The sequence below is a fragment of the Saccopteryx bilineata genome, chromosome 3, assembly GCF_036850765.1.
Source record: "Saccopteryx bilineata isolate mSacBil1 chromosome 3, mSacBil1_pri_phased_curated, whole genome shotgun sequence".
Lineage (NCBI taxonomy): Eukaryota > Metazoa > Chordata > Mammalia > Chiroptera > Emballonuridae > Saccopteryx > Saccopteryx bilineata.
The window spans coordinates 104,153,668-104,179,022 of NC_089492.1; the positions used below are offsets into that span (position 1 = coordinate 104,153,668).

A 25,355-nucleotide genomic window follows, 5' to 3' on the forward strand; every position below is an offset into this window, starting at 1 on the left:
AATGAAAACCCAAAAATTAGGAAGGGGCAGGGATAATGGAGTAATAAGAGCAGGCAAGTATGCTACATACCTATCGTGTCTAATAAATTCTACATCATGTCCTTGATGGCATTTTTTAATGCAGTTCACACATATGGCATTTCGATCTGTGGTGTTACAAGTGTGACACCTAAAAAGCAAAAGCTTACATTACTTTTCTTGAACATGTTACTCAAAATAACTGCATTTTGTTTTGTTGTATGTATTACCCTATGAACTCTGGCTTACAAAAGAGGAATTTGTGGCTCCAGCCCACAAACTGAGTAAATGAATTTCCAGCTCTACTTAAGAAAATTTATAAGTTGTAGATAGGCAGTTGAAACTTTCCTGTTAAGCACTGCTGAACCAATTCTGAGGAGAGGAGAAGCAACAACTCAGTCACAGGGATGTATGGAACACGTAGTGACTTGTATGTACCTTCCCCATATTTAAGGATCCAAATACTGGATCCTCAAGTAGACTGATCATAGAACTCAATGGGGACAGTCAGAAATTTGCAGTTACAAAATACCCAAATTATTCTGGGAGGAAAATCTTAAAATGCTAGTTTTTACCAGTATAAGAAAGTAAATTACTCCTTTTCTGGATTAAATAATTTAAATATATACCTGTAGAAATCATGCATGGGATAGCTGGTATAACTTGATATTTTATATAAACATTGGCCTCTACTAACAGCCTTTTCTATGGCATCTTGATTGTTCATTATTTTGTTATCTGTAATAAAAAAAACAAGTCAAGTTCTACTGGACAAAGACTTGAGCGAGATAAAATACAGGATTATTCTACAGAAGAGTCAAGAGAAGTTAACCAATGAAGTAAACTAAGAATAGAAATAGATTTTCCTTATGCAGGACATTCCAACTAGAAGACGTCAAAACTTTTTTTCTGTAAAAATAGTTTCTGAGTTGTTGCTAACTTTGCAGTAATAGAAGGAATCAAATTATTGAAGAGTGGCTTTCTTTTGATTCTTTTTGTGGCATTATTTCATGTATGTATAGGCAGAATTTAGACTTTAACATACCTTTCATTGTCACATTAACACCAGATGCTAAAAATAAGCCTCCAAACCGGTTGTTAAAAATCTGATTGCCTTCCAGTGTTGCAGTTGCATGATTTGTAATTTCAATACCTGAAGTAAAATTTAAACAGCATATGCACCACTTTACTTTTATATCAAATGTATATAAACTAGGGGATAAAGTGCATTTTTTTTTTTTTTGTAGTTTTCTGAAGCTGGAAACGGGGATAGACAGTCTGACAGACTCCCGCATGCGCCCAACTGGGATCCACCCGGCATGCCCATTTTTATTTGACTTATTCACAGTAACATTCACCACTGTTAATCCACTATACTGGTGTGATACAAGATTGTTCATCACTTAGTAACATTTTAAAGTTTCTTTGTAAACTTAGGGCGGATAATACATGTTTAGGGTAGCAGCTGGTTTATGTATTGAAAAGGAACTAGATGTTTTCACTAGCAAAATTGAAATTATATGCATGGTAACTTGATTTCATTTACTAAGATTTAAAAAAAGTATGAGGGCAAAGGGCTGGAATTTATCTGTATTCCTAATGGTAGTACTACAAAGCCGCACTTATTTTATCCCAATGTTTCATAATTATTACTGAACAGCAAGAACAATATTCTTGTTTATCTTAAGAGTACAAAAATCCAGACTTGGATCAGGTACTTTCATAACCAACTGCTGACAGACAGGCATTCAGTCCCTTTTGCAGTATACTGAGCACACCTTTAGTTATTAAAAGAGAAGATGTTAAAAACCAACCCCTTTATAGAAGAAAACAAGCTACAGGTAACAAAAGAAAATACAAACCTGCAGCAAATCCATCAAATATTCTGTTTTTTCTTAAGACTGGATGACTATTAGTGCTGATGAGAACACCTGCTTGAGCATTCCTGAAAATATCATTTTCTTCAAGGAGACCTATAATAAAATATTTCCTCAGATTAAGGCTAATGGCAAATAACAAAATTTACTAGTCTTTGATGGTGTTAAGTTTTTAAAAAAATATTTAACTGCGCATTGTAAAATTTACAGAATTAGGATTAACTTTTCAGCCAGAAAGACAGTTAATGAGCAATTCAAGTATTTAAGGTAGGATTTAGCCAAAAGTTGAAAAAAATTGCAAGTAATCGTTCTAACCAATAAACTTCCAAGTTCCATGGTTGCAGGGACCATGTCTAGTTTACTATTACATCTTCTGTGTCTTACACATAGCTGATTCACTGAACACTGCTGACTTAAAATTAATTACTTTGAAATGTATTTTTAGGGCCTTTGTACCCTCTAGTTTTATTAATTATTTCTGGCCATTATTACTATGATTCCTGGATCAATTTCCTTTATTCCAGTCTCTTAATGCATTATTTTTTTCAGGTTATTAAAACATTATGTCCCTTCTCTGCTTAAAAAAAAAACAAAACCCTTTCATAAGTTTTAAATTAACTTGCCATATAAAGCCATTCAAAATATTTCCCTAAACTACTTCTTTGTCTCACTCTGAGTATTTTATTCCCTAATGCCTTTGGCTTATATTATTTCCTCTCCCTGGAATGCCAAGCACTCTACACTTTCTTCACATAATGCCATTTTCTCTGGGAAGCTTTCAGTTTCCTTCCATCAAATGTTTTATTCTCTCTTGGCAGTTTAATAATTACTGACTTATGGCCTCCAAGTACTGACTCCACTGCTTACTAGCTCTGACTGGCCAAATTACTTATCTGTAAAATGGGCATGCTATCACCTACCACATGTAGTTATTATGAGGATTAAATTGAGTTAAAGTACAAAGTAAAAGTACATGGCACCAATTTTTTGCTAATATTACTCCCATAAAACTTTATACACAGTGAATTATATGATTGTGAATTGTCTCTGCTCCCTAAAGATGTGAGATGTTTTTATTTTTGTAGCTATTTGACCCACCTAGTATTTCACAGTATTGACAGCTGAATTCCTTTTTCTCTGGAGAAGACTTACCATATTTCTCCATGTGTAAGATGCACCCTTTTAAAAAAAATTGGGGGCCTAAAAACTGGGTGTGTCTTATACAGTGGTAGTGGCATTTCAAATACCATAGATGGAACTGAGGACGAAGCAATATATGAAGACAGTGATTTGTCATCAATGATGAGGACAAGCTAATGGATGGGAGTTTTGACAGTGATGAGTTGTATGAATTTTATGATGAATAAAACTTGAATGTAACACAATTTTCAAATTTCAGGCCCCAAAATTACGGTGCGTCTTATACATGGGGGATATGGTATTCCAAGTCCCTGCCTCTACTGCATGTGTCCACTAACCTCCTCAGATGCTAGCTATGGTTAAGAATCGTCCAAACTCCATACTGTATATACAAAGCCTCATGATTTGGGCTTTGCTCCCTCTCCAGGCTTAACTTTTAAGTGCCTTTTTTGCCTTACTGAACCACTTTGTTTCATTTAGACTTTTGTTTACAATGTGCCACTCCTTTAGGCTAAACTTTCTGGATGTAGTAATGTTCACTTAGTAGTAACAAATGAAGGAATTATGCTTTACCTGGAATGGCCTGCTTCCCAGAGACCCCCAGCCCCATTTTCCAGTAAATACTCATTTTTCAAATAAAATCACCATTCTGTACTGTGTTTCTTCATATTTTGTGAAGACTTCTATCACAGATGTTACTTTATTGAATTATTAAATTATAAACTGGAGAGTCCAAGTCATTAATAGAATCAACATTATTACTTGGTTGCAGCAGTAAATTTTGTTGATTAAATCTTGATATGTTAGGTAATAAACTAGCTATCCTTCCCTGTAAGGTAAGTACACAATGTTGGGTTACTGACATTTTAAATTTGCATTAGACGGTGTTTTCCAGTCACTTCATGAACATGAATTTGTAAAGGGCAGGGATGGTGTAACTTCTGCCTCATTGCAAAGTGAGTTGATCTTTATGGATACCAAACCCAGCACACCTTAGCTTCATTAATTCCATTCTCCAGCAAACATAATTGTAAACAGGTACTAAGCAGTACTTATCTATTAAAGACATTTTCATACATTTACAGACTGATTAATTTCTCAAACCTGGTTCTATAACTTGACTGAAGTTTAGTATATCACTCTTCTGAATAGTAAGTCTGAGAGCCTGTAATATTCTGGTACCTTAAAAAAGCCTTAACAACTGGCACACTCAATGTGTCTACAGAATGTAAAAAATTCTGTAAACTGTTGTATTTTTTTAACTAGAGGCACTAATCTAAACCATCTCAAGACTTGATAAAGAAAAAATTGAGATCGATTCCTTTATAGTATGTTAATTGGCAATGTCATTGATAGTTAAAGACATGGACGAATAATGAAAAACTGGGGTTTTTACTAGTGCAAAATTAGTAATACCTCGACCCCCATTAAATATACAGATGCCACCATCTCTTCCATCATGGATTTTATTTCTTCTTAGTGTAGGGTTACTATCTGTCTTAATCCAGACTCCAGCCATTGCATTGTCAAATATTTCATTGTCTTCTATACAGCCTAAACCTAAAAATGCAAAAATTTAGGTTGTTACTTAGAAAGTATATTCATAAAGACTTAGCACTGAGAAAAAGATGCAAGATTACACATACCAGAATTATAAACTAGGATCCCACCATTCTGTCCTCCCCAGATTTTGTTGCGCCTAATTTTGGGGTTGCTTCCAGTCCTGTGGATAGAATAGAAAACTGCCATTTTAATTGCTTCTACTCCCACATCCCATGTTAGATGAGGTAACTGGAAAAATCCACATTAATCATAGTAAGAATTAACCATACAATGGAGTCCTTCAAAATGCTCTGAGGGTGTCAATAAAGAAACTGGTTTTATTTAGCTTAATTCTATTTCCCACAGAAAGTATGAATACTTTATTAGTATAGAGTTTCTTAACATGTAAACTAAAGGAAGATAAGATTAACTATTATTGTATACTCCCCTCAGGTAAAATGAAGGGTTGAATTAAAATATAGGTGTAAAAAAATTTTGCAGAAATAGCATAAAAACAAAAAAGCTTCCCCTTTACAGGTGCCTACGTTAGGCATAGCTCACAAGTATTTTTACATTACCTTCCACTACCCAAGGATGATGGAGTACACTGAATGCTGTCATCAACTAGTCCAAGAAAAGTTATAGACAGACAATTTAAGCCAAGAGTATGACAGAGTATGAATATACTTACAAAAAAGGGAATAAAGATAGTACGAAATAACAAGAAAATTTCTTCTATATACTCCACATATTCCCCACTCCTTCCCAAAAGAAAGCCAAATGTGAAAAATTTACCTTATCTGAACCCCTGAATACATATGATTATAGATATCATTGTCCTCTAGCACTCCATGTCCATTGTCATAAAAATAAACACCAACCTAAAATTTAAAAAAATTTTATTTTTCAAATGTCTAAAGTGTTTACAAAACAATTATTTCCCATACAAGAGTCCAAGAAAATTCTACCTGCTTGCCACTGTGTATCCTGTTTCTTCTCAATACTGGAGTGCTGCCAGTTGTCACCCAGACTCCAGCCAGAGTATTACTATAAACTTCGTTCTCTTCTATGACCCCTTGTCCTTTCTCATGCTAAATAAAAGTTACATTGATTACAATACATATTTTGTATAAGCAAGGAGTTAATAATGTATTCCCTGCTTTAAAGACAGTTTTAACGAAAAAACTTAATTTTTGTTTAAGGAAGCAATGATAACATTTTTATGTAGCCTCTAAGCTTAGGCTGCTAAGTTTTACACTGTTATGTGGTTTTGTACTTTTAAATCTAACAAAGTTAAGAGCAGTAGTATGCAATATTTTTTAGCAAAATAATTTGCTTCAGTCTAAGATATATAGCAAAACTAAAGAGCTGTCATTTAATAGTTGTTTCAATCACTTCAAAATAAGGTTTCAGATTCTTAACATTTTTATTTTGAGAAGATTTAAGATAATTATTTCTATAAATAAATAAAAATTAGTCATCACAAAGATATTTCAGAAATTTGGATCCTATTATTTTCTTACTTGAATCAGTTGTAACAATTTCACATGCCATAGTGACAGAAGACATAGAAGTTTTAAAATTTCGTAAGATGCTCAATTATGTTTCAACATAAATTCAAATAAAAATTGGCTATTTTTCAGAAGATAAAAATAGTTAAGTCTAGTGTTATTAGTATTTTCAGTGATACTACTTTTGGAAAATTTCAGATTCATACAGTCGTTACATCAGCAAAATTCCAGTGCAACAAATACAACTCAGTTAGTTGTTAGAGGAAACAGTTTAGCCCATATCACCAATTATAACTAACTTTAATAAAACGGTGTCTCCTATGTTTAAATTTAGTTAGTTGATTGAATTTTTCTTTTTCTTTTTTTTTTCCAGAGAGAGTCAGAGAGAGGGATAGACAGGGACAGACAGGAACAGAGAGATAAGCATCAATCATTAGTTTTTCGTTGCACATTGTGACACCTTAGTTGTTCATTGATTGCTTTCTCATATGTGCCTTGACCGTGGGCCTTCAGCAGGCCGAGTAACCCCTTGCTCAAGCCAGTGACCCTGGGTCCAAGCTGGTGAGCTTTTGCTCAAACCAGATGAGCTCACGCTCAAGCTGGCGACCTCGGGGTCTCGAACCTGGGTCCTCCCAGTCCGACGCTTTATCCACTGCGCCACTGCCTGGTCAGGCTAGTTGATTGAATTTTAAGAAAACTACACATATACTACACATACTATAAATTAAAAGTCATTTATATATACTGGCAGGGAAAATAAAGAGTCATATTTATTTTCTAAATATTAAAAGACAGTCACAAATTCATAGTCTCTAGAAGCTGGCCTACCTCAAGCTAGACATAATTCTGCCCTTCTCCATTTTGTCCTGCTGATGTATGAAATTCTAGAACTGTATTCATTAACTTACCACATAAATCCCACCATGCTGGCCATCATGAATTTTGTTATGTCGAACAATTGGACAACTGTTTGTCCTAATCTGAATTCCTGCTAATGCATTTCCTATTTAAAAGTAAAAGTTACACTGTCAACATATGAAGCCTAGTAAAACAGTAAAAGTTTTATGTAGTAGATACAATTCTTACTAGAAATTTAGTAAAAAGTACAATTTTGTGAAATATGTCATTTCAGAAAGATACTTATGGTCCATCAGTATTACAAGACAAGACTAGAGGAACTACGCGTGTAAAAAGATGTACAGGATTGTACACAGTACAATATATAGGTATAATGGTTGAGGGTAGAAGTCTTGGCCAGGCTGCATAGTTTTAAATCCCAGGAATTCTACCTACTTTCTGTGATTAAGTTGTTTTTTTTTTAAAGGGGGGGGGGAGAGGGTGGGAGGTGGGGGAAAGAGAGAGAGAGAGGGACAGACAGAAAAGGAGAGAGATGAGAAGCATCAATTCTTTGTTAGGGCACCTCAGTTGTTCATTGGTTGCTTTCGCATATTTGCCTTGAGGGGGGGGGGGCTCCAGCTGAGCCAGTGACTCCTTGCTTAGGCCAGTGACCTTGGGCTCAAAACCATCGACCATGAGAACATGTCTGATCCCACGCTCAAGCTGGCAACCCCGGGGTTTCAAAACTGGGTCCTCAGCATCCCAAGCCGATGCTCTATCAACTGTACCACTGCCTGGTCAGGCTGAAAAAGTTATTTAACCTCTCTGTATTTCCTGATCACTAAGTGGGGATATTTGATAGTATCTACTTCACAGAGTTGATGTATTATACTACTTAATTTAGATAAGGTGCTCAGAATAGTGCCTGGCATTGAGTAAGCTTTATGTCAGTATTATCAGCTGTTAGCAAAAGAGAAAGTCCAGGAACATATCAGTGCTCTAGCACACAGATATTCAGTAATTTGCCAAATTAATACTTCAAAAGTTTATTTTAAAGACTTTATTCTATTTTTAGAGAGGAGAGAGAGAGAGAGAGAGAGAGAGAGAGAGAGAAAAGGGGGGAGGAGCAGGAAGCACCAACTTCCATATGTGTTTTGACCAGGCAAGCCCAGGTTTCAAACTGGCAACCTCAGTGTTCCAGGTCGACGTTTTATCCCATTGCGCCACCACAGGTCAGGCAATAGTTCAAAAGTTTAAATGATTAAGTATTTTCCCTCTACACACACGCACATTTTTAATTTTACTTATTGATATTTTAGAAAGAGGAAAGAGAGAGAAAAGGAAAAGGAGAGAAGCAGAAAGCATTAACCCATAGTAAGTAGTTGCTTTCCACATGTGCCTTGACCAGGTAAGCTTGGGGTTTCGAACCAGCAACCTCAGCATTCCAGGTCGATGATTTATCCACTGCGCCACCACAGGTCAGCATATTTTTCCTTTCTTGTTAGTACTAAAGTACCAAATTACTACAGAAATAATTGATTAATTATTAAACAATAGAATCAATTTAAGGAAACTACGGATATTACCTGACACTATTTACCTACCTTATTTATATTTTCTTCCTTGATATCTGGCATAGTGCCAGGTACATAGAAGGTATTTAATAACTGTTTAAATGAATAAATATCACAGATAGTCTTTAATGAGAACTTAAAAAATTAGATCAGTTCTACTGGGATAGTTTTAAACTGGTCTATTTTGCTAATGTGAGGAAGGCAGATTAAGCTCTAAAATTTTATAGAACAAAATCATGCTTACCATAAATGTCATTTCCTTCAATAAGGCCTCTCCCATCACCAAAGATGTAAACTCCCCCTTGATTTCCATTAAATATAGAATTCCCCCTATAATATGTAAAATAAAGATAAGCATCTCTTCAGCAAAGCGTATGTGTTTTATACAATTAACTGTAAGCCACTCATGGTCATGTGACCTTGGATATTATTTAACTTCTATGGTCCTCAGTTTTCTAATTCATCTCATGAGGGACTCAGACTAGATCAGGGGTCCCCAAACTTTTTACACAGGGGGCCAGTTCACTGTCCCTCAGACTGCTAGAGGGCCGGACTATAAAAAAAACTGAACAAATCCCTATGCACACTGCACGTATGTTATTTTAAAGTAAAAAAAACAAAACGGGAACAAATACAATATTTAAAATAAAGAACAAGTAAATTTAAATCAACAAACTGACCAGTATTTCAATGGGAACTATGGGCCTGCTTTTGGCTAATGAGATGGTCAATGTGCTCCTTTCACTGACCACCAATGAAAGAGGTGCCCCTTCCGGAAGTGCGGTGGGGGCCGGATAAACAGCCTCAGGGGGCTGCATGTGGCGCTGGCCGTAGTTTGGGGACCCCTGGACTAGATGATTTCTAAACTCCCTTCTAGTTCTAAGACCTAAAGCTTTGAAAATGCCATCTAATACCTAGACCAGCGGTTCTCAACCTGTGGGTCGCGACCCCGGCGGGGGTCAAACGACCAAAACACAGGGGTCGCCTAAAGCCATCGGAAAATTCATATTTATTATACATTTTTAAATAAAAACACAGGCTTTAGGCGACCCCTGTGTTTTGGTCGTTTGACCCCCGCCGGGGTCGCGACCCACAGGTTGAGAACCGCTGAGCTAGACAAAACAGCATTCTTAAAAACAACCCTGAAAACAGTTAACACATTCAAAATAACTTTCTTTTATAGTTAATCTAGAAATACTTGCTGAATATTAGTAAAATGGAAAATAAAACTTGACAATTAAAAATACTTCATGGTCTGTAATTAAATTATAAAGTTCTGTTCCACAGTCTTAACCAATGCCTTTAAGACTGGATCAACTTGTTTCCTCACTGTGGCCAGAGGGAGTGGTAGGAACTATTAAAAAAAGTGACGGCTTAAAGTTTTGGCTTTTTGCTACAGTTGGTATCTCTGTTAAAGAATTTTTGAGATAATTAGTTTCCTGAGTTATTCTATTGGCTCACTCTCAGAGAAAAAATGAAAGATCATTCTGATTTCTAGAGAAGGTCACACCCCTTTTTACTCATCTACAATGCATTTTGATGAATTTAAAGTTAAAATCACAGCATTTCAAATTGTTCATAAAGTAATATTCTGCATGTCTTAGATCACTAATAAAAAGTGAACAGAATACACAACAAATAAATGGAATAGCTATCCTCATTCAGATTCACAGACTTCTACTAGGAAAGGTTATTTTACAGTAATCAGATGTCTAGGAAAAAACATTAATAAGAGTTAAAGCTACGTATCTTGACTTTTCTTATAGAACAAAGTAAAAAAACAATTTCCATTCATTGTATATATTGTACCTTATTGTCGGGTCACTATTTGAGGTAATCCATACACCTGCAAAGTTGTTTGCATAGATTTTATTCTCTATGAATTGTCCTCTTCCCTTTTCATGGACATATATTCCTCCAGTCTGCCCATGATGAATTTCACATCGAACCACCGTGGGGTTAGCATAGGCCTTTACTTCAAAGCCTGCTATCCTGTTTCTGTGTATGTTACAACTTTCAAAGTAACCCTGAAAATACAGAGATTAAACCTGAAGATAAGGCCACTTTCCAAAAATAAACATTAAAAAAATCTTTTTAATGTACACTTCAAAACTAAGTGTTAGAGACGTTCAAGAGCAAGATTAAAACATAGACAGATATACACTAAATTTACAATGATAAATAGGGAAAGAAATGTTGTAATTTTAGTACAACAGAACTACATATCCTCTAATTAGTCTGAATATATTTAGTGCCAGGAAAGAAAAATAAGGAAAGATTCACTCAATAAATACAAATAAATACCATTACTCAAAATTATGTACTGTGTGTATGTGTGTGTGTGTGTGTATCTCATTTGACAAAAGATATCCAAGTATTTAAAAAATTAAATTCTTGTTGCCTTAAAAATGTCCCAAGAAACCAACTTCTAAAAAGTTGACCTAAGGATATAGTTAAGAGTCTACAGAAAAAAACAAACAAAATCATTTTAATCCTAGCCTAATAACAGTGAAATGGCTAAATAAAATGTGTTTGAAGACTAGTGCCTGACCAGGTAGTGGTGCAGTGAATAAAGTGTCGGCCTGGGACGCTGAGGACCCAGGTTCAAAACCCCAAGGTCACTGGCTTGAGCATGGGCTCACCAGCTTGAGCAAGGGATCACCGGCTCAGCTGGAGCCTACCTCCACCTCCCTGCAAGGCACATATGAGAAAGCAATCAAAGAACAACAAAGGTGCTGCAAGAATGAGTTGATGTTTCTCATCTCTCTCCGTCTCTCTCTCTCTCTAAAAAAAAAAACTTATGCTTATTGTGTACGTATTATATTAAATGAAAAGAACAGTACGTATACAGTAAGTATGATCTCAATTTTATTTAAACATAAACTTGAACACTTAAAAATATAAGGATATGATCATCTGAGTAGTAGTATTATAAAGGATTTTCATAGCCTCTATACATCTCTGAATTTCTTAAATTTTCTACAGTGGACATGTTTTACTTACTTTATAATGAGAACAACAGTATTGTAATACTGATATCTTAAGTTCTAAGGCTCAACCAAAATAGAATAGTAAAAGAAAAAATAAGATAAGATGGCACTTCTAAAAGCCATTTTATTCCCCTTGTCTATCACTTCAGGGGTGCTGGTGGCTGTCCCCTACCATGTTTTTCCCCAGGCCACCAATTTCACACTCTCCTCACACGACTCTAGTACTCTCAGTCCTCCCTCCACTGGAGCCCAAGAAAAAAACAAAACAAAACAAAACTGAATGTGCTCATGCTTGCTCTGGCGGTACATGTACTAAAATCGAAATGATACAGACATTAGCATGGCCCCTGCACAAGGATGATGCACAAATTAGCGAAGTGTTCTCTATTTTGTGTAGTGCCCCAGAGTCCCCACACCCCTGGGGTTAGCTTGGAGCAAACAATGAGTCAAAGCACAATATGTGGCAATCAATCGCAAAATCATGACTTTTCACTATATAATATGTATATAAACCAAATGTGCTCTTGTCTCGTTCAATTCCCTTTGGCATTAAGTATTTTCTATTGTTACTTGCATGTATTGTACTGTCTGTATCTGTCATATCTGTTTGTACCTGATCATAAGCTCCTAAAGAGTAAAATCTATCTAAGACTTCCCTACATAGCAAGCACTCACGTAGGATTTGACAAACTTCTTGCTGTAGAAATCTAGAAGAGTTTAAAACAGGATGTAATTCTGAATACTCTAGTACACTACATATTTAACTCTTTAAGAAAAGGGATCTTTGCCCTGAGCAACCCCATGTGCCAGGGCTGTGGGTTCAATCCTTGGTTAGGGCACATATGAATGCATGAATAAGTGGAATAGCAAATCAATGTTTCTTCCTTCCTTCCTCTCTTTCTAAAATCAATTAAAAAAAATAAAAGAACATGAACCTCTCAGTATAACATTTAGAAGTAGTTTTCAGGTTTCATTTTCCAGAGATAAAGTGCAAATTATGTCTTAGTTCTTGTCTGCCTAAAACTAAATAACATACGTCTGGGTAAACCTGTGAAAGAATAAAATGAATATGCTCAATTCAGTTTCACTCTTTTCCTCAAGGAAGTGAGCCACACCCTTAGGTAGTATGTCTTCTGCTACTATAATGAACACTGCCTATGACTGAGTGTGTAAGCCCATTTAATTTTGGGGTTTAGTTAAACTCAATTTTGTTCTCATTCTAAGCCGTACCTTCCAACATAACCTCTCAAGAGTAATAAATATTTCAGCCTCCTCATGCTACTTCATGGCTTTATTTCTTAATTTGTTCAGAATGTGGCAAGAAAGGTGTGCTATTAATTGGGCTTCCATAAAGATTCCAGTAAGAGGCCACTGTTGTGACCTAGCTATCCTAGTTAAGCATACTAACAAATACTAGTAACTAGTATTGCAAGTATACTTTGTTCTGTATTGACTAAGCATTCTTCAAATGTGGGAATTTTCTTTGTTTTCTTTAGGCTTTAATTTTGTACAATAAGAGAGTCTACCAGATCCACAAGTTTACTGAGGCACACAGCAGGCCACTTTATTTTATTTTATTTTATTTAGAGGCCTATACTTTCGATTCTTTTAGCCAATTCTTTTTTCTTTCTTTATTATTATTTAGTGAGTGGAGGGGAGGCAGAGACAGAGTCCTGCATACACTCTGTCTGGGATCCACCTGGCAAGCCTACTAGGCGGCGATGCTCTGTCCATCTGGGGCTTTGCTCCATTGCAACCAGAGCCATCCTCAGAGTGTAGGGACAACTCACTTTCATAGAGCCATGGCTGCAGGTGGGGAGGAGGAAGGGGGAGGGAGGAGAGGGAGAGGAAGAGAAGCGAGAGGGGGAGGGGGTGAAGAAGCAGATGGGTGCTTCTCCTGTGTGCCCTGACTGGGAATCGAATCTGGGACATCCACACGGTGGATGCTGTATACTAGGAGTTGAAAATTATCTCTATGAAAATCAGACATTAAGTGAATCCACAGGATACTCTACCACTGAGTGAACCGGCCAGGGCCAAGACTCCCATCTTTTAAAGATACATGATATATATTTACAGATGAGATATTGATATCAGAATCTGCTTCAAAATAATCCAGAGAATAAAGAATAGGACTGAGTGAGAAGGTATCGCTGAAACCAAGTTGGCCATAAATTGATAGTTTTTTAAGGTGGAAAATGGGTATATACTATTCTCTCTACTTTTATGTACATTAGATTCTATGAAATAAATATACATTAAAAAATTAGAGATATAAACCAACTGGAAACAAAACAAAAAATAGACAAAACTAGGGAGACTGTATAAAAACACAAAAGATTTGAAGAAAGCACACAAAAGTTAAAGGAAAAGAATATAGCAATATAAAAAAAATAGAGAAGATAGCTAAGTTTCTAAAGAAAGGAACATATGGGACAGATAAATAGTAAAACAACACATTAAAAATAACAAAATCCACGTATGAATACTGAGGCAAACAAGCAAATCTCCACTAGAAAAGGAAAAATACCTCCCCCCACTAAACCCTGGACTTCTCTGCCATGTCCAATGTTAGAAATATAAAAATGACTATAGAATTCTGAGGGAAAGAATGTACAGGTATAAACAAAATTGTATACTCCATCACTCTCGAGTGGCCAGAATCGAGCCACAATACCCAAAAACCCTTCTTTAAAAAATAAAAGTGGCTAGATGAAAAAGCTCAGCCGTTCTAAGATTAAGTCAAAATAAAAAATTCAGGAATGGAGAAACTGTGATAAAAAGGACAAAAGGTAAATAAAAACAATAATTATTTTCCAACCTGCTTATTCCAGTTCAGGTCACTGGGGAGCTGGAGCCTACCTGCAGTTCACAGAGTAGGGAAGAACCCAACCTGGACAGGATGCTTTTCTACCTTAGGGCACACTCATGTTTTAGATGCCAATTAACCTAATGTGCACATCTTTGGGATGCGAGAAGAAACTGGAACACCAGGAGAAAGCACACACAGTTATGGAGAGAACGTGCTAACTGCCCACAGACAGTGGCCCCAGCCAACAATCTATTTATTTATTTTAATCAATAGTATAACAAAACGATGTTATTTGAGGACTTGCTGTACTTGGAATGGAAGAACACTCTACACCAAAGGATTTTGTCGTAATATTGATATTAAAACACAAAGATAGTCCTAAGATATACTCTATTTTGATCCTTCCCTTACAAATCTGTAAGGGAATTTGTATTTGTAAATCTCTTCATTAACCCTTAATGGGAATATCTATCTGTAGCACTGCCCAGAGTTGTTTAAAAAAAGTTATATAAATTTCAAACCCAAATCTATAAAAAATAAACTATAGGCAACATAGGCAAAGAAATACTAGCATGATATATAGTTCCATTACAAAAATAAGAGACCATTCAGGAACTATAATCAGAGCAGGCCTCTAAGACAGAGCAAGGTCTCAAGATTCCTTGGTTTTGACATCCTCCATACCTTTGCCCAGACTCCCCAATGCCCACCTTCTTAAAAAAAAACTAAAATTTGCAACAAAATGTCAATTTCTTTATTCTAGCTGGAGAAGGGCAAATAGTGATCTCCACTCTGCTTTCTTATCAACAGGCCCATGCTACAACCCAAGCTGAAGTGAACTGTTTTCTCAGGTTATAGGTACCCCAGGAATAATTATGAACTGTTATGTTCTGCAACTATTTAGGTCTAATCTGACTTGATAAAAGGGCTTACTTCTCGTAGTCTGGTTCAGTTTAAAAAACTTTTCTGTTAAGGTTCTAGGCATAAATGATGAAAATAAAAAATTTCCTTCACTGATAATTTGTATGTGAATCTCGTTTCCCGAGTTGCTTGACTAACACCATGAAACGAAAACAAAACTTCACTATAACACTCTGTGCCTCTGCCTCCAAGTCACCACTTCCTCCTCCTTCCATCTGACTCATCAAAAAACTTTGCCAATGCTGTATACTAGGAGTTGAAAATTATCTCTATGAAAATCAGACATTAAGTGAAAAGAATACTGAATAAACACCCAAGAACATTATTTTGAAATAGCCTAATATTGCTCAAAAAGTTTTTTGAAAATTGTGTAAAATGACATGGTATTTAAAACATACCATCCATGGAGATGCCTAATTAACTGCTGTATAACAGTTTTAGAATTATATTTTACCATCACTGTGTCTCTTATTAAAGTTATTCCAGTCAAAAAAAATTAAGAGGAATAAAATGGTATCAAACTAATAATGAAACCATTACTTCTCAAAATGTAGTCTACAAACAACCTGTATTAAACTCACTTATGACACTGATAAAAATGCATATCCTGTGCCTGGTCCTTGAAAAATATCTCATTTATAATATATATGGGTGATTTTTATGCACACTTACATTTGAGAACTCCTGGATTAGACATTAATCCTCTCAAATGTCACATCAATTCCCTAAGGACTCCATCTTTTTTCTACATGATTATAGTGTGAGATCCATGCATTTATAGAAAACTACATATTGATTTTAAAATATAATGCTGAAATATCTTTTAAACCTATACTCTGCAATGCGGATAGTTTGGTGGTGATAAAATGCTGAAACCTATTTGAAATTTAACTGATATGATGTTAGCTTTTCTATTAAGAGTAAATGTTTGCCCTGGCTGGTTTGCTCAGTGGTAGAACATCGGCCTGGTGTGTGGAAGTCCCAGGTTCGATTCCTGGCCAGGGCACACAGGAGAAGTGCCCATCTGCTTCTCTACTCTTCCCCCCTCCTTTCTCTCTATCTCTCTCTTCCCCTCCAGCAATCAAGGCTCCACTGGAGCAAAGTTGGCCCAGGTACTGAGGATGGCTCCATGGCCTCTGCCTCAGGTGCTAAAATGGCTCCGGTTGCAATGGAGCAACGCCCCAGATGGGCAGAGCATCGCCCCATAGTTGGCTTACCAGGGTGGATCCCAGTTGGGAGCACAGGGGAGTCTGTCTCTCTGCCTCCCTGCTTCTCACTTCAGAAAAATAAAAAAAATAAAAATAAAATAAAAAAAAGAATAAATGTTCTTACCATGCCATGATCAAATGTGAATACACCAACATCACGCCCATGATGAATATGATTCCGTCTAATAATTGGGTTTCCATGATTTTTAACCCAAATCCCAGCTAAAGCATTATTGGAAATTTCATTATCCTCATATATTCCCTACAACAATTAATCATAAACAAACATTAGTAAAGCTTCAAAAATATTTAAAAAAAATAAAACCACAAAATAAAATAAAAATACCTGTGCATGATCTGTTATATAAAGTCCAACATTTTCACAGTCACTGATATTACAATGCTTGATAGTGGGACATGCGCCTTGACCACTAACACATACTGCAGAGCCAACTGAAAGAAAAGTATTTTATTTAAACACCTACTGGGCAACAACATAGTGACTCATTTTATTGTAAAATACAAAGGAAACACTAACCTGTACATGTACTTCGGATGATACAGTGATCAATAATTGGACTACAATTTACTGTAATCTCTAAGCAGTGGTGTGCATTGTGGTGTTGAGCAGATTTGTCATCAGGGTTAAACTGAAAAGTAGAAATTTTGTTAAATAAACAACCACTGTTTTAATGATTTCAACATATTTTAAATCTTAACACTTCTTACCCTTATTGTCATATAGCCAACATACGCATCTTCAGAACCTTCCATAAAAACAAAGGTTGAATCTCTAGTGTTTTCAATTATAACTTTGTCTGCTACTTTTCCAGGTGCTGTGGAAAAAATATTTAAAGTATATTACCCTTATTAGTCAGATAAAATGTTAATTTAAAAATTACTTTTTAGGCCCTGGCCGGTTGGCTCAGTGGTAGAGTGTTGGCCTGGTGTGTGGAAGTCCTGGGTTCAATTCCCGGCCAGGGCACACAGGAAAAGTGCCCATCTGCTTCTCCAACCCTCCCCCTCTCCTTCCTCTCTGTCTCTCTCTTCCCCTCCCACAGCCAAGGCTCCACTGGGGCATAGTTGGACCAGGTGCTGAGGATGGCTCCATGGCCTCTGCCTCAGGCGCTAGAATGGCTTTGCTTACAATGGAGCGACGCCCCCTAGTGGGCTTGCCAGGTAGATCCTGGTCGGCGCATGTGGGAGTCTGTCTCTCTGCCTCCCTGCTTCTCACTTTAGAAAAATACAAAAAAAGAAAAAAATTACTTTTTAAAATGCACTTTAAAAACATAGTAAAAATACTTTGCTATAAAACTAGTAATAGAACACTTTTTATTGTTTTTGAGTATTTTGGAGGGGAGGGAGAACTTTTAAAAATCATTGGGTAGAGAGGACTACTATTCATTTTATTGATAACTATGTTTCACTGGCCTTTAATATAGGCAGTCATAGTTAATATAGATATTATTTGAGTATTATATTGAAATCTATGTATGATATAATACTTCTAATAAGATTAAACTACAAACAGTATTTAATATCCAGAGAAACCTCTTTATTTAAACTTATTTCCAAAACTGTCCCTGATTTAAAAATAAAAATCACTAGGCAGAAATTTTCTACACTTTTACCCCTTTTTCTTCATGGTGAAAATGGGAGAGGAAAGCAGAAGAAGCAGTAAATGCAAATTTCATTAACAAATAATAATTACTAACCATCTTAAATGGTCTATGTACTATATCCTTAAAAAATCATCAAGAGATAGAATAAAATCTTCAAATGACTGATCAGTTCTCAACAAATTATTTACTATATTTATTCTTAAGACACTTGATCATAAAAACAGCCTTTATATAGCACAAAAATATTTAACATAAAACAAATATTTTTTTCCCCTTAATGAATAACTAAGGCAACTGGACAAAGTAGTACTGGCATCAAGAAATAAACATATTTCTTTAAAAGAAACTTCCATAATTTCTGGACTCTCTTGTTTTCTATCATGTAAAATATGTATGATATTTAATTCTTATTCTTTCCTATTAAGGTATTATCAAGGTTCACTTATAAGTCACTACCATTTTATAAACTCATTATGTAAATAAAATGTTAAAATTCTAATGAAAATGCATTTCAAAATACCTGCACCAATCATGGTGATTGGAGATTCAATATATATCCATTCATCAGTATATATTCCAGAATGAACAAAGATAAGTCCATCAAAATGAGCTTCTTGTACCCCACCAAGGGCATCTTCAATTGTATCATAATACTAGAAAAAAACAAAACGTCAGTACAGAACTGAAAGATTACCATTTAAAGCCCTATAAAAATACAGATCAAACATACCAACATATTTTCTCTTCCTTTATATCTTGCAGGGTTACTGTAGAAATGTTCAGCAAATCCTGGCTTTACATGTGCACCTTTATACTAAATGTCAAAAAAATATAAAAATAAAAAATAAAAAAAGAAAAAGAAATTATATTCTAAATTTAGTACTGTATAAATATTCTAAATTAAATATTAAAAAATATCAATTATTCCAACTAATTTTTTGTTGTGTAGTGCAATTTAAAATCTGGGAGAGCTTATGACTGAGTAGTAACTATATAGTAAGAAAGGACAAAGTTTCTCCTCTCAGCACTACTGGTATTTTGGGACAGAGAGTTCTTTGTTGTGGGGGCTTTCTTGTGATTATAGAATGTTTAGCAGCATTCCTGGTCTCTACTCACTAACTACCAGTAGCATCCTCTTCTCTAATTGTGACAACTAAAAATGTCTCCAGAAGTTGCCAAATGTTTCCTGTGGAGCAAAATCACTGTAGCTGAGCACCACTTGTAAAGGACTATAGGAAAATAAGCTAAATGTGAAGCTTTAAAACAACTACTGAACACTAATAATTAAAAAAATTTGTTAATGTTTATTTTATTGATTTTAGAGGGAGAGGAAAGCAGAGAGAGCATGAGACAGGAACACTGATCTGTTCCTTTATGTGCCCTGACTGGGGATTGAACAGATCACCTCAGCACTTTTGGGTGATGCTCTAATCAACTGAGCTATCTGGCCAGGGCTAGTAATTTTTTATTTTTTAGCGAGAGACACACAGAGACAGAGACAGAGAGAGAAACAGAAAGAGGGACAGACAGAAAGAGAGAGAGAGATGAGAAGCATCAATTCTTTGTTGTGGCACCTTAGTTGTTCATTGATTGCTTTCTCATATGTGCCTTGACCAGAGGGCTCCAGCTGAGCCAGTGACCCCTTGCTCAAGCCAACAACCTTGGGCTCATGTCTATGATCCCATGCTCAAGCTGATGACCTTAGAGTGTCAAACCTGGGCCCTCTTGTGTCCTGGGCCAATGCTCTATCCACTGTGCCACTGCCTGGCCAGGCCAAACTAATAATTTAAATAAAGTTTAAACAGACCCATAGAAAGTATAACTGCTCTTAGGTTACTGATGTTTACTGTCACTACTTAAATTACAAATAAATATGTCATTAGTGAAATTGTTGAATATTTTATTGGTTGATAAATTTTCATTGGCTTAAAAATCTATTTTAGAGATTTGGCCCTGGCCAGTTGGCTCAGTGGTAGAGCATTGGCCTGGCGTGTGGATGCCCTGTGTTTGATTCCTGATCAGGGCACACAGGTGAAGTGTATGTCTGCTTCTCCATCACTCCCCCTCCTGCTTCTCTCTCTTTCTTTTCCCCTCCTGCATCCATGGCTCGATTGGAGCGAGTTGGCCCCGGGCACTGAGGATGGCTCCATGGCCTCCACCTCAGGCACTAAGAAGAGCTCAGTTGCTGGGCAATGAAGCAAGGCCCCAATGGACAGAGCATTGTCCTGTAGTGGGCTTGTTGGGTGAATTCTGGTCAGGCAATGCAGGAGTCTGTCTTTCTGCCTCTCCTTCTCTCTTTGAATTAAAAAAAAAGATTTAATTTTTTAAAAACACAATTATTTTATTTATTGTCAAGTTATATGTCTTTGTTCTGTGATTCATATTCCTTTGTAGTATCTGTTACTTCACTAGGGTCAGTATACCTGTTGCTATGAATGCAGCAAAATTATTTCTTTCAGTAAGTCACGAAATACCTGGAACATTTCCCCTTTTCATCACCGGGTTTGTTTGACAATACAAATATCTTACAGAGTGAGTTTAAATTTTTTCTAAAGGAAATTTTATTTATAATTATATATATAAACAAGTATTTTCTATTTAAAACTTCATACCAACTGCTGGAAACTCTCTTTCCAAGGATTTGGATGTTCATACTCTTCTGGATTAATCTGGTAGAATTTTCCAGGTTCGGGATGCATCATAGGGCGGGTATATTCAAACACTTCCATATATAATCGTTTCCTGAAAACAGAAAAGGAATTAAAAGAGTTCTTCATAAAACATCTTTTAAACAACTACAAAAAATTATTTGAGGACTCAAGATATTTTACCCGAAATAAAAAGTTTGTCAATTATTCAAAACGTGAGTGGTTAGTCAGGGGGGAAAAGGCTATTTTTACTGTAAAACTCTCACACAGTTATTATTAGAGGAGTGATTTTCAATAAAAAACTTCAAAATTAACTTTTCTTATCTCTTCAATACATTTATATCCTAGTGATAATCACTATTACCACTTCTTGCACAAAGTAAAATGGTTCTTCTGTTCTTCATTCTCTTTTTCCATTCTAACAAAAATATCATTTTCTTTCTTCAATATAAGATACATCTTATTTTTGGAATCATACAAGCTATTGCAAAATACAGAAAATTATAAAGGAGATAATCTATACTTTTAATATATTCATTATTAACAGTTTACTAAATATCCTTCTAGTCTTTTGATGTTAGTTTCATTTGTTACAGTTTTGGTTTACCTGGCATACAAAAACAAAATTTTACATTCTACTCTTTTCACTTTTTATAATACAGCATCTCCCTTTGCTATTAAAAACTGTAAATATCTGCCTGACCAGGCAGTGACGCAGTGGAGAGAGCACTGGATTGAGACGCAGAGGATCCAGGTTCAAGTCCCGGATGTCACCAGTTTGAGTGTGGGCTCATCTGGTTTGAGCAAGGCTCACCAGCTTGAACCCAAAGTTGCTGGCTTGAGCAAGGGGTCACTCAGTCTGCTGTAGCCCCCGGGTCAAGGCACATATGAGAAAGCAATCACTGAGAAACTAAGGAGCCACAAAAAAGAATTGATGCTTTTCATCTCTTTCTCTTCCACTCTGTCTGTTCCTCTCTCTGTCTCTGTCACAAAATAAGTAAATAAATTTTAAAAAACCACACAAAACTGTAAAAATCACTGTTCATGACTATACTCCAACCCTCCAAACAGACATTACACATTGTGCTCACTCAGTTCACTTCCACATTGCTAGACATAATTTCTAATTTCCCCCTACTATTACCTATGCCATTATGAAAAATTTGTATATAAGGCAAAAAAATTTTCAGAAGTGAAATTGCTGGGTCAAAAGGCATGCATATTTTAAGGTCATGAATACAACTGTGCACATATTTTTCAAAAGTGATGCAAAGAAGCCACATTCTCACTAAACTGTAAAATTTAATTAATTAGCTGTTTTAAATCAGACTTAGTTCTGTTTTAAAAAAGCAATTAAAGGAAAAGTATTTCATATAATCACTCAGTTGTTATTAACTGATAATAAATAGCAGAGAAGGCACTTCATTTACTATTTTATATATACTATCTAATTGACAACTCTCATTTATGGTAAATTAGTAACAGAATTAAGCAATCTAATTTTGTTCTTCTTTTAATTGCAATCACGAACTCTCACACTTCAATTTCTCATCCATCGTTAGCATTTTGGGCAGCAAATAATATAACCCAAGATACTAAGAAATAAATGTTCACTTACCACAAAATTGGATCATTAGCAAGCTCACTGAAGCGTTTACATACACAAGCTGCTCTACAAAGATCCTGTTCCAGCAAGTAAGAGAAGATTTTTAGAACCACTTCATCTGGCAGTTTCTCCTGAAGATACTGTTCAGCAGGTGCTGCTATAAAGAGATTAACAAATAAAATACAAACAATTTATTTATTGCGTTAGTAATGACTTCTCCATTATATAAAAAGCATAATTTTCATTTTATCTAACAAGTTGCTTTTATTTTGTAATGACAATCATTTTATAAACATTTTGCTTTCATAGATGACACACATTTATTTTTTTTTCTTTGACTTAAGTATTCTCTTTCAGCTATTATGTACCATTTCTAGAACTGGTGAAAAAAAATATAAAAGGTAGTTTTTATACAACAAAGTTAAAGAAGGAGAGGTTAGAGTTGTCATGTTTAATCTATATAATCACGTTCTCAAATCCAAATGTAATACTAAGTACATTTAACTTAATTTTATTATTTTGGTATCACAGAAAATTAATTGACCCTATTGCTTAGCTTTCCCATAGGAAATACCTGCCAGATCTTGTGATTTTCCAGATACTCTTGCACGTTTCGCACGGTGACCAAAGTTTTCTGTAGTTGAAGTTGAGGCACCCTTCAAAAACAAAATGAAAACTAAGCAAATATTTTTACCATACATAATCATTATTTCTAAAAAAATGGTAACATTCCCTTTTCTGTTTGTTTCCTAACAATTCTTTCATTACAAAAATGAAAGCAGTTTCATTTAATTTACCTCCATACTGCTCTTTGTAGGACACGCTGTTCTTTTCGGCAAAAGGGTTTTTCTACGAAGTTGGTAAGGACTATTTTGTGCACCAGGACCTGATTCTTCTGCAACCATATCTGCAGGTACATCATCATCTGTTAGAAACAAAAGCAATATGAAAAATTATGCCCATTAGAAATAAAGCTCTCCGATGCAGTAAACTTTTAAAACACTTTCTAAAATTTTGGGGGGTAGTGGGATACAAGCTAACTGGGTGATAACCATCTGAAAGAAATGCTGGCTTTCTACTTAATTTCTTACTTCAAAATACATCATATATTTAAATACAAAAAAAACCCAGAAAATATTTTTTATACTGTTAAAGTAGAGAGGCTTTTTCAAGTTATGATGCAAAATTTGGAAGGCATTTAAAAAAAAGGTGAGGAGGATGTTCACTTGATGAGGGTCTTGGGAAGGGGAGGAATACTACACTTGGTTAGAGCTCAAGAGGGATGGGAAGGACAGCTTGGCAAGGAGTGTCAGAGTCAAAGCAGGATCAGGAGGATGTCCATGGAGAGGCACAGCTTGGTACAGGATATCAGATACCAAGTAGGAGGAAATGGGCATCCATACAGAGCATGATCTGGGACAGGGTGCTGAAGCTCAAGAGGGAAAAGAAGGAAGTCTGGAGGTCAGGGTGGCCTGGAATGAAGAGCCAGACAGAGCAGGGAGAGAAGAGCATTATGCACAGCAGAGCATTATGCACCACAAGATGGTGGCTTTGGAAGACTAGTTACATGCAATAGAAGAACTGACCAAATAATTAAATAGGCTAATGGAAGCTTGATACAGTGAAGAGTTAAAATATAAAAAAAGAGAAAACTAGAACAAACTCTATGTTGTTAGATTACAGTTGAAGGTATCAACATGGACCTCAGGATTTTTAATAGATATAGAAATAAATATCGATGTAAATGTTTGGATGCATTTATGTGTATATATTCCCTAGGTTAGTCCACTGAGAGAGCCTAGAAGCAGTACCGCTCCAATACCAATGAGCATGAGTAGCATTTGGAGCTTGGCTTCTGAGTAATATTTTCTGTAAGAGAAATAAAGGCTCCTTGGAAAAACTGACTACAGGTTGAGGGAAATACTAGATGACACTAGAATATACTGTAGTAGAAACAAGCAAGTGCTAAAAGAATGATGAGGACATGCCTAAAGGACACAGAAGACTGCCTGAATGGTCACCCAACAAAATTATGTTAGAGCATTAAAATTCATGATAGTAAAGGGATTATAACCCATTGAATAAACAGCAACCCAAAAATTCACACTGCTATAAATAAATAAATAAATAAATGGAAGGTTTGATAGGAATGGGATGTTTAAAGTACTTCTCCCACAAAAACTTATTAAGTAGGAAGGGAAAAACAGTAACTCTATAGTAGAGATGCCAATCAGACACTGCCTCATCAAGTGATCAAAATGAACATCATCATTAATAGGACAAACTGAAACAGTGTGCTACCTGATAGCATACAAGATCATAGCACCATATCTATGATATTCCTGACAAGGATGCATAGCCTAAATCTAGTTGTAATGAAACATCAGACAAACCAAATTTGTTTGTTTTAAATCATCTTTAAAATGGTCAAAGTCATGAAAGTCTGAGAAACCATTCCAGACTGAAGGTATACTGAAAAGATAATAGAAACTAAATGCAATGTGTGGTTCTGAACTGGATCCGTTTGCTAAAAGGCTGCTATTAGGACCAATAGTGAAACTTAAAGGGGGTGGAGGGAGTCTAAAGTTTAGAAGACAGTAATGTGTCAATGTTAACTTTCTGATTTTTATAGCTGTAGTATGGTTATTTAGGAGAACACCTGGTTTATAGGAAATCAGGAGGTGACAGGACAATAGGTTGGCAACTTACTTTGGAAGAGGTAAGGAAAAAAAGAAACACTTTGTTCTGTAGCGGTAACTCTTCTTTAAGTTTGGATTGTTTTTAAAAGAACTAGTAAGTCTGAGCAATATGTAACAAATTCAAAAATTCTGCTTGGAAAATAAACACCATCACCATTCAAAAGAAGCAACCCAATTAGGAAAAAATATTTGCAACACATGTCAAAGTCACAGAAAGGTAATAATTTCCTTATTATAATAGAGTATCTACAAATCATTAGGAAAAAAATTGATAATTCAATAGAAAATTGGGCCAAGGCAAGGACATGAACATACAATTCAGAATTAAGAAACTGGAAATGAAATGCTAA

At 35.6% G+C, this 25,355-nt stretch overlaps 1 protein-coding gene and 1 pseudogene across 1 annotated transcript in view; one reads left to right on the forward strand and one right to left on the reverse strand.

Annotated features, from left to right (window-relative positions):
* FBXO11 (F-box protein 11) overlaps positions 1 to 25,355 on the reverse strand; it is an 89,732-nt gene that overhangs the window by 1,335 nt on the left and 63,042 nt on the right. Inside the window, exons 2-22 of the mRNA XM_066267080.1 lie at positions 23,104 to 23,231; positions 22,881 to 22,962; positions 22,319 to 22,463; positions 20,665 to 20,794; positions 18,783 to 18,866; positions 18,573 to 18,705; positions 17,160 to 17,266; positions 16,969 to 17,080; positions 16,777 to 16,883; positions 16,555 to 16,692; positions 10,309 to 10,526; positions 8,744 to 8,829; positions 6,997 to 7,091; positions 5,546 to 5,668; positions 5,373 to 5,458; positions 4,682 to 4,758; positions 4,452 to 4,595; positions 1,881 to 1,991; positions 1,064 to 1,171; positions 648 to 756; positions 71 to 169 (exon numbers count right to left, since the gene is read on the reverse strand). Coding sequence (XP_066123177.1) covers positions 71 to 169; positions 648 to 756; positions 1,064 to 1,171; positions 1,881 to 1,991; positions 4,452 to 4,595; positions 4,682 to 4,758; positions 5,373 to 5,458; positions 5,546 to 5,668; positions 6,997 to 7,091; positions 8,744 to 8,829; positions 10,309 to 10,526; positions 16,555 to 16,692; positions 16,777 to 16,883; positions 16,969 to 17,080; positions 17,160 to 17,266; positions 18,573 to 18,705; positions 18,783 to 18,866; positions 20,665 to 20,794; positions 22,319 to 22,463; positions 22,881 to 22,962; positions 23,104 to 23,231 — 2,422 coding nt within the window. The remainder of the gene's footprint in view (positions 1 to 70; positions 170 to 647; positions 757 to 1,063; positions 1,172 to 1,880; positions 1,992 to 4,451; positions 4,596 to 4,681; positions 4,759 to 5,372; positions 5,459 to 5,545; positions 5,669 to 6,996; positions 7,092 to 8,743; positions 8,830 to 10,308; positions 10,527 to 16,554; positions 16,693 to 16,776; positions 16,884 to 16,968; positions 17,081 to 17,159; positions 17,267 to 18,572; positions 18,706 to 18,782; positions 18,867 to 20,664; positions 20,795 to 22,318; positions 22,464 to 22,880; positions 22,963 to 23,103; positions 23,232 to 25,355) is intronic.
* On the forward strand, positions 11,782 to 11,881 carry LOC136332725 (U6 spliceosomal RNA; annotated as a pseudogene).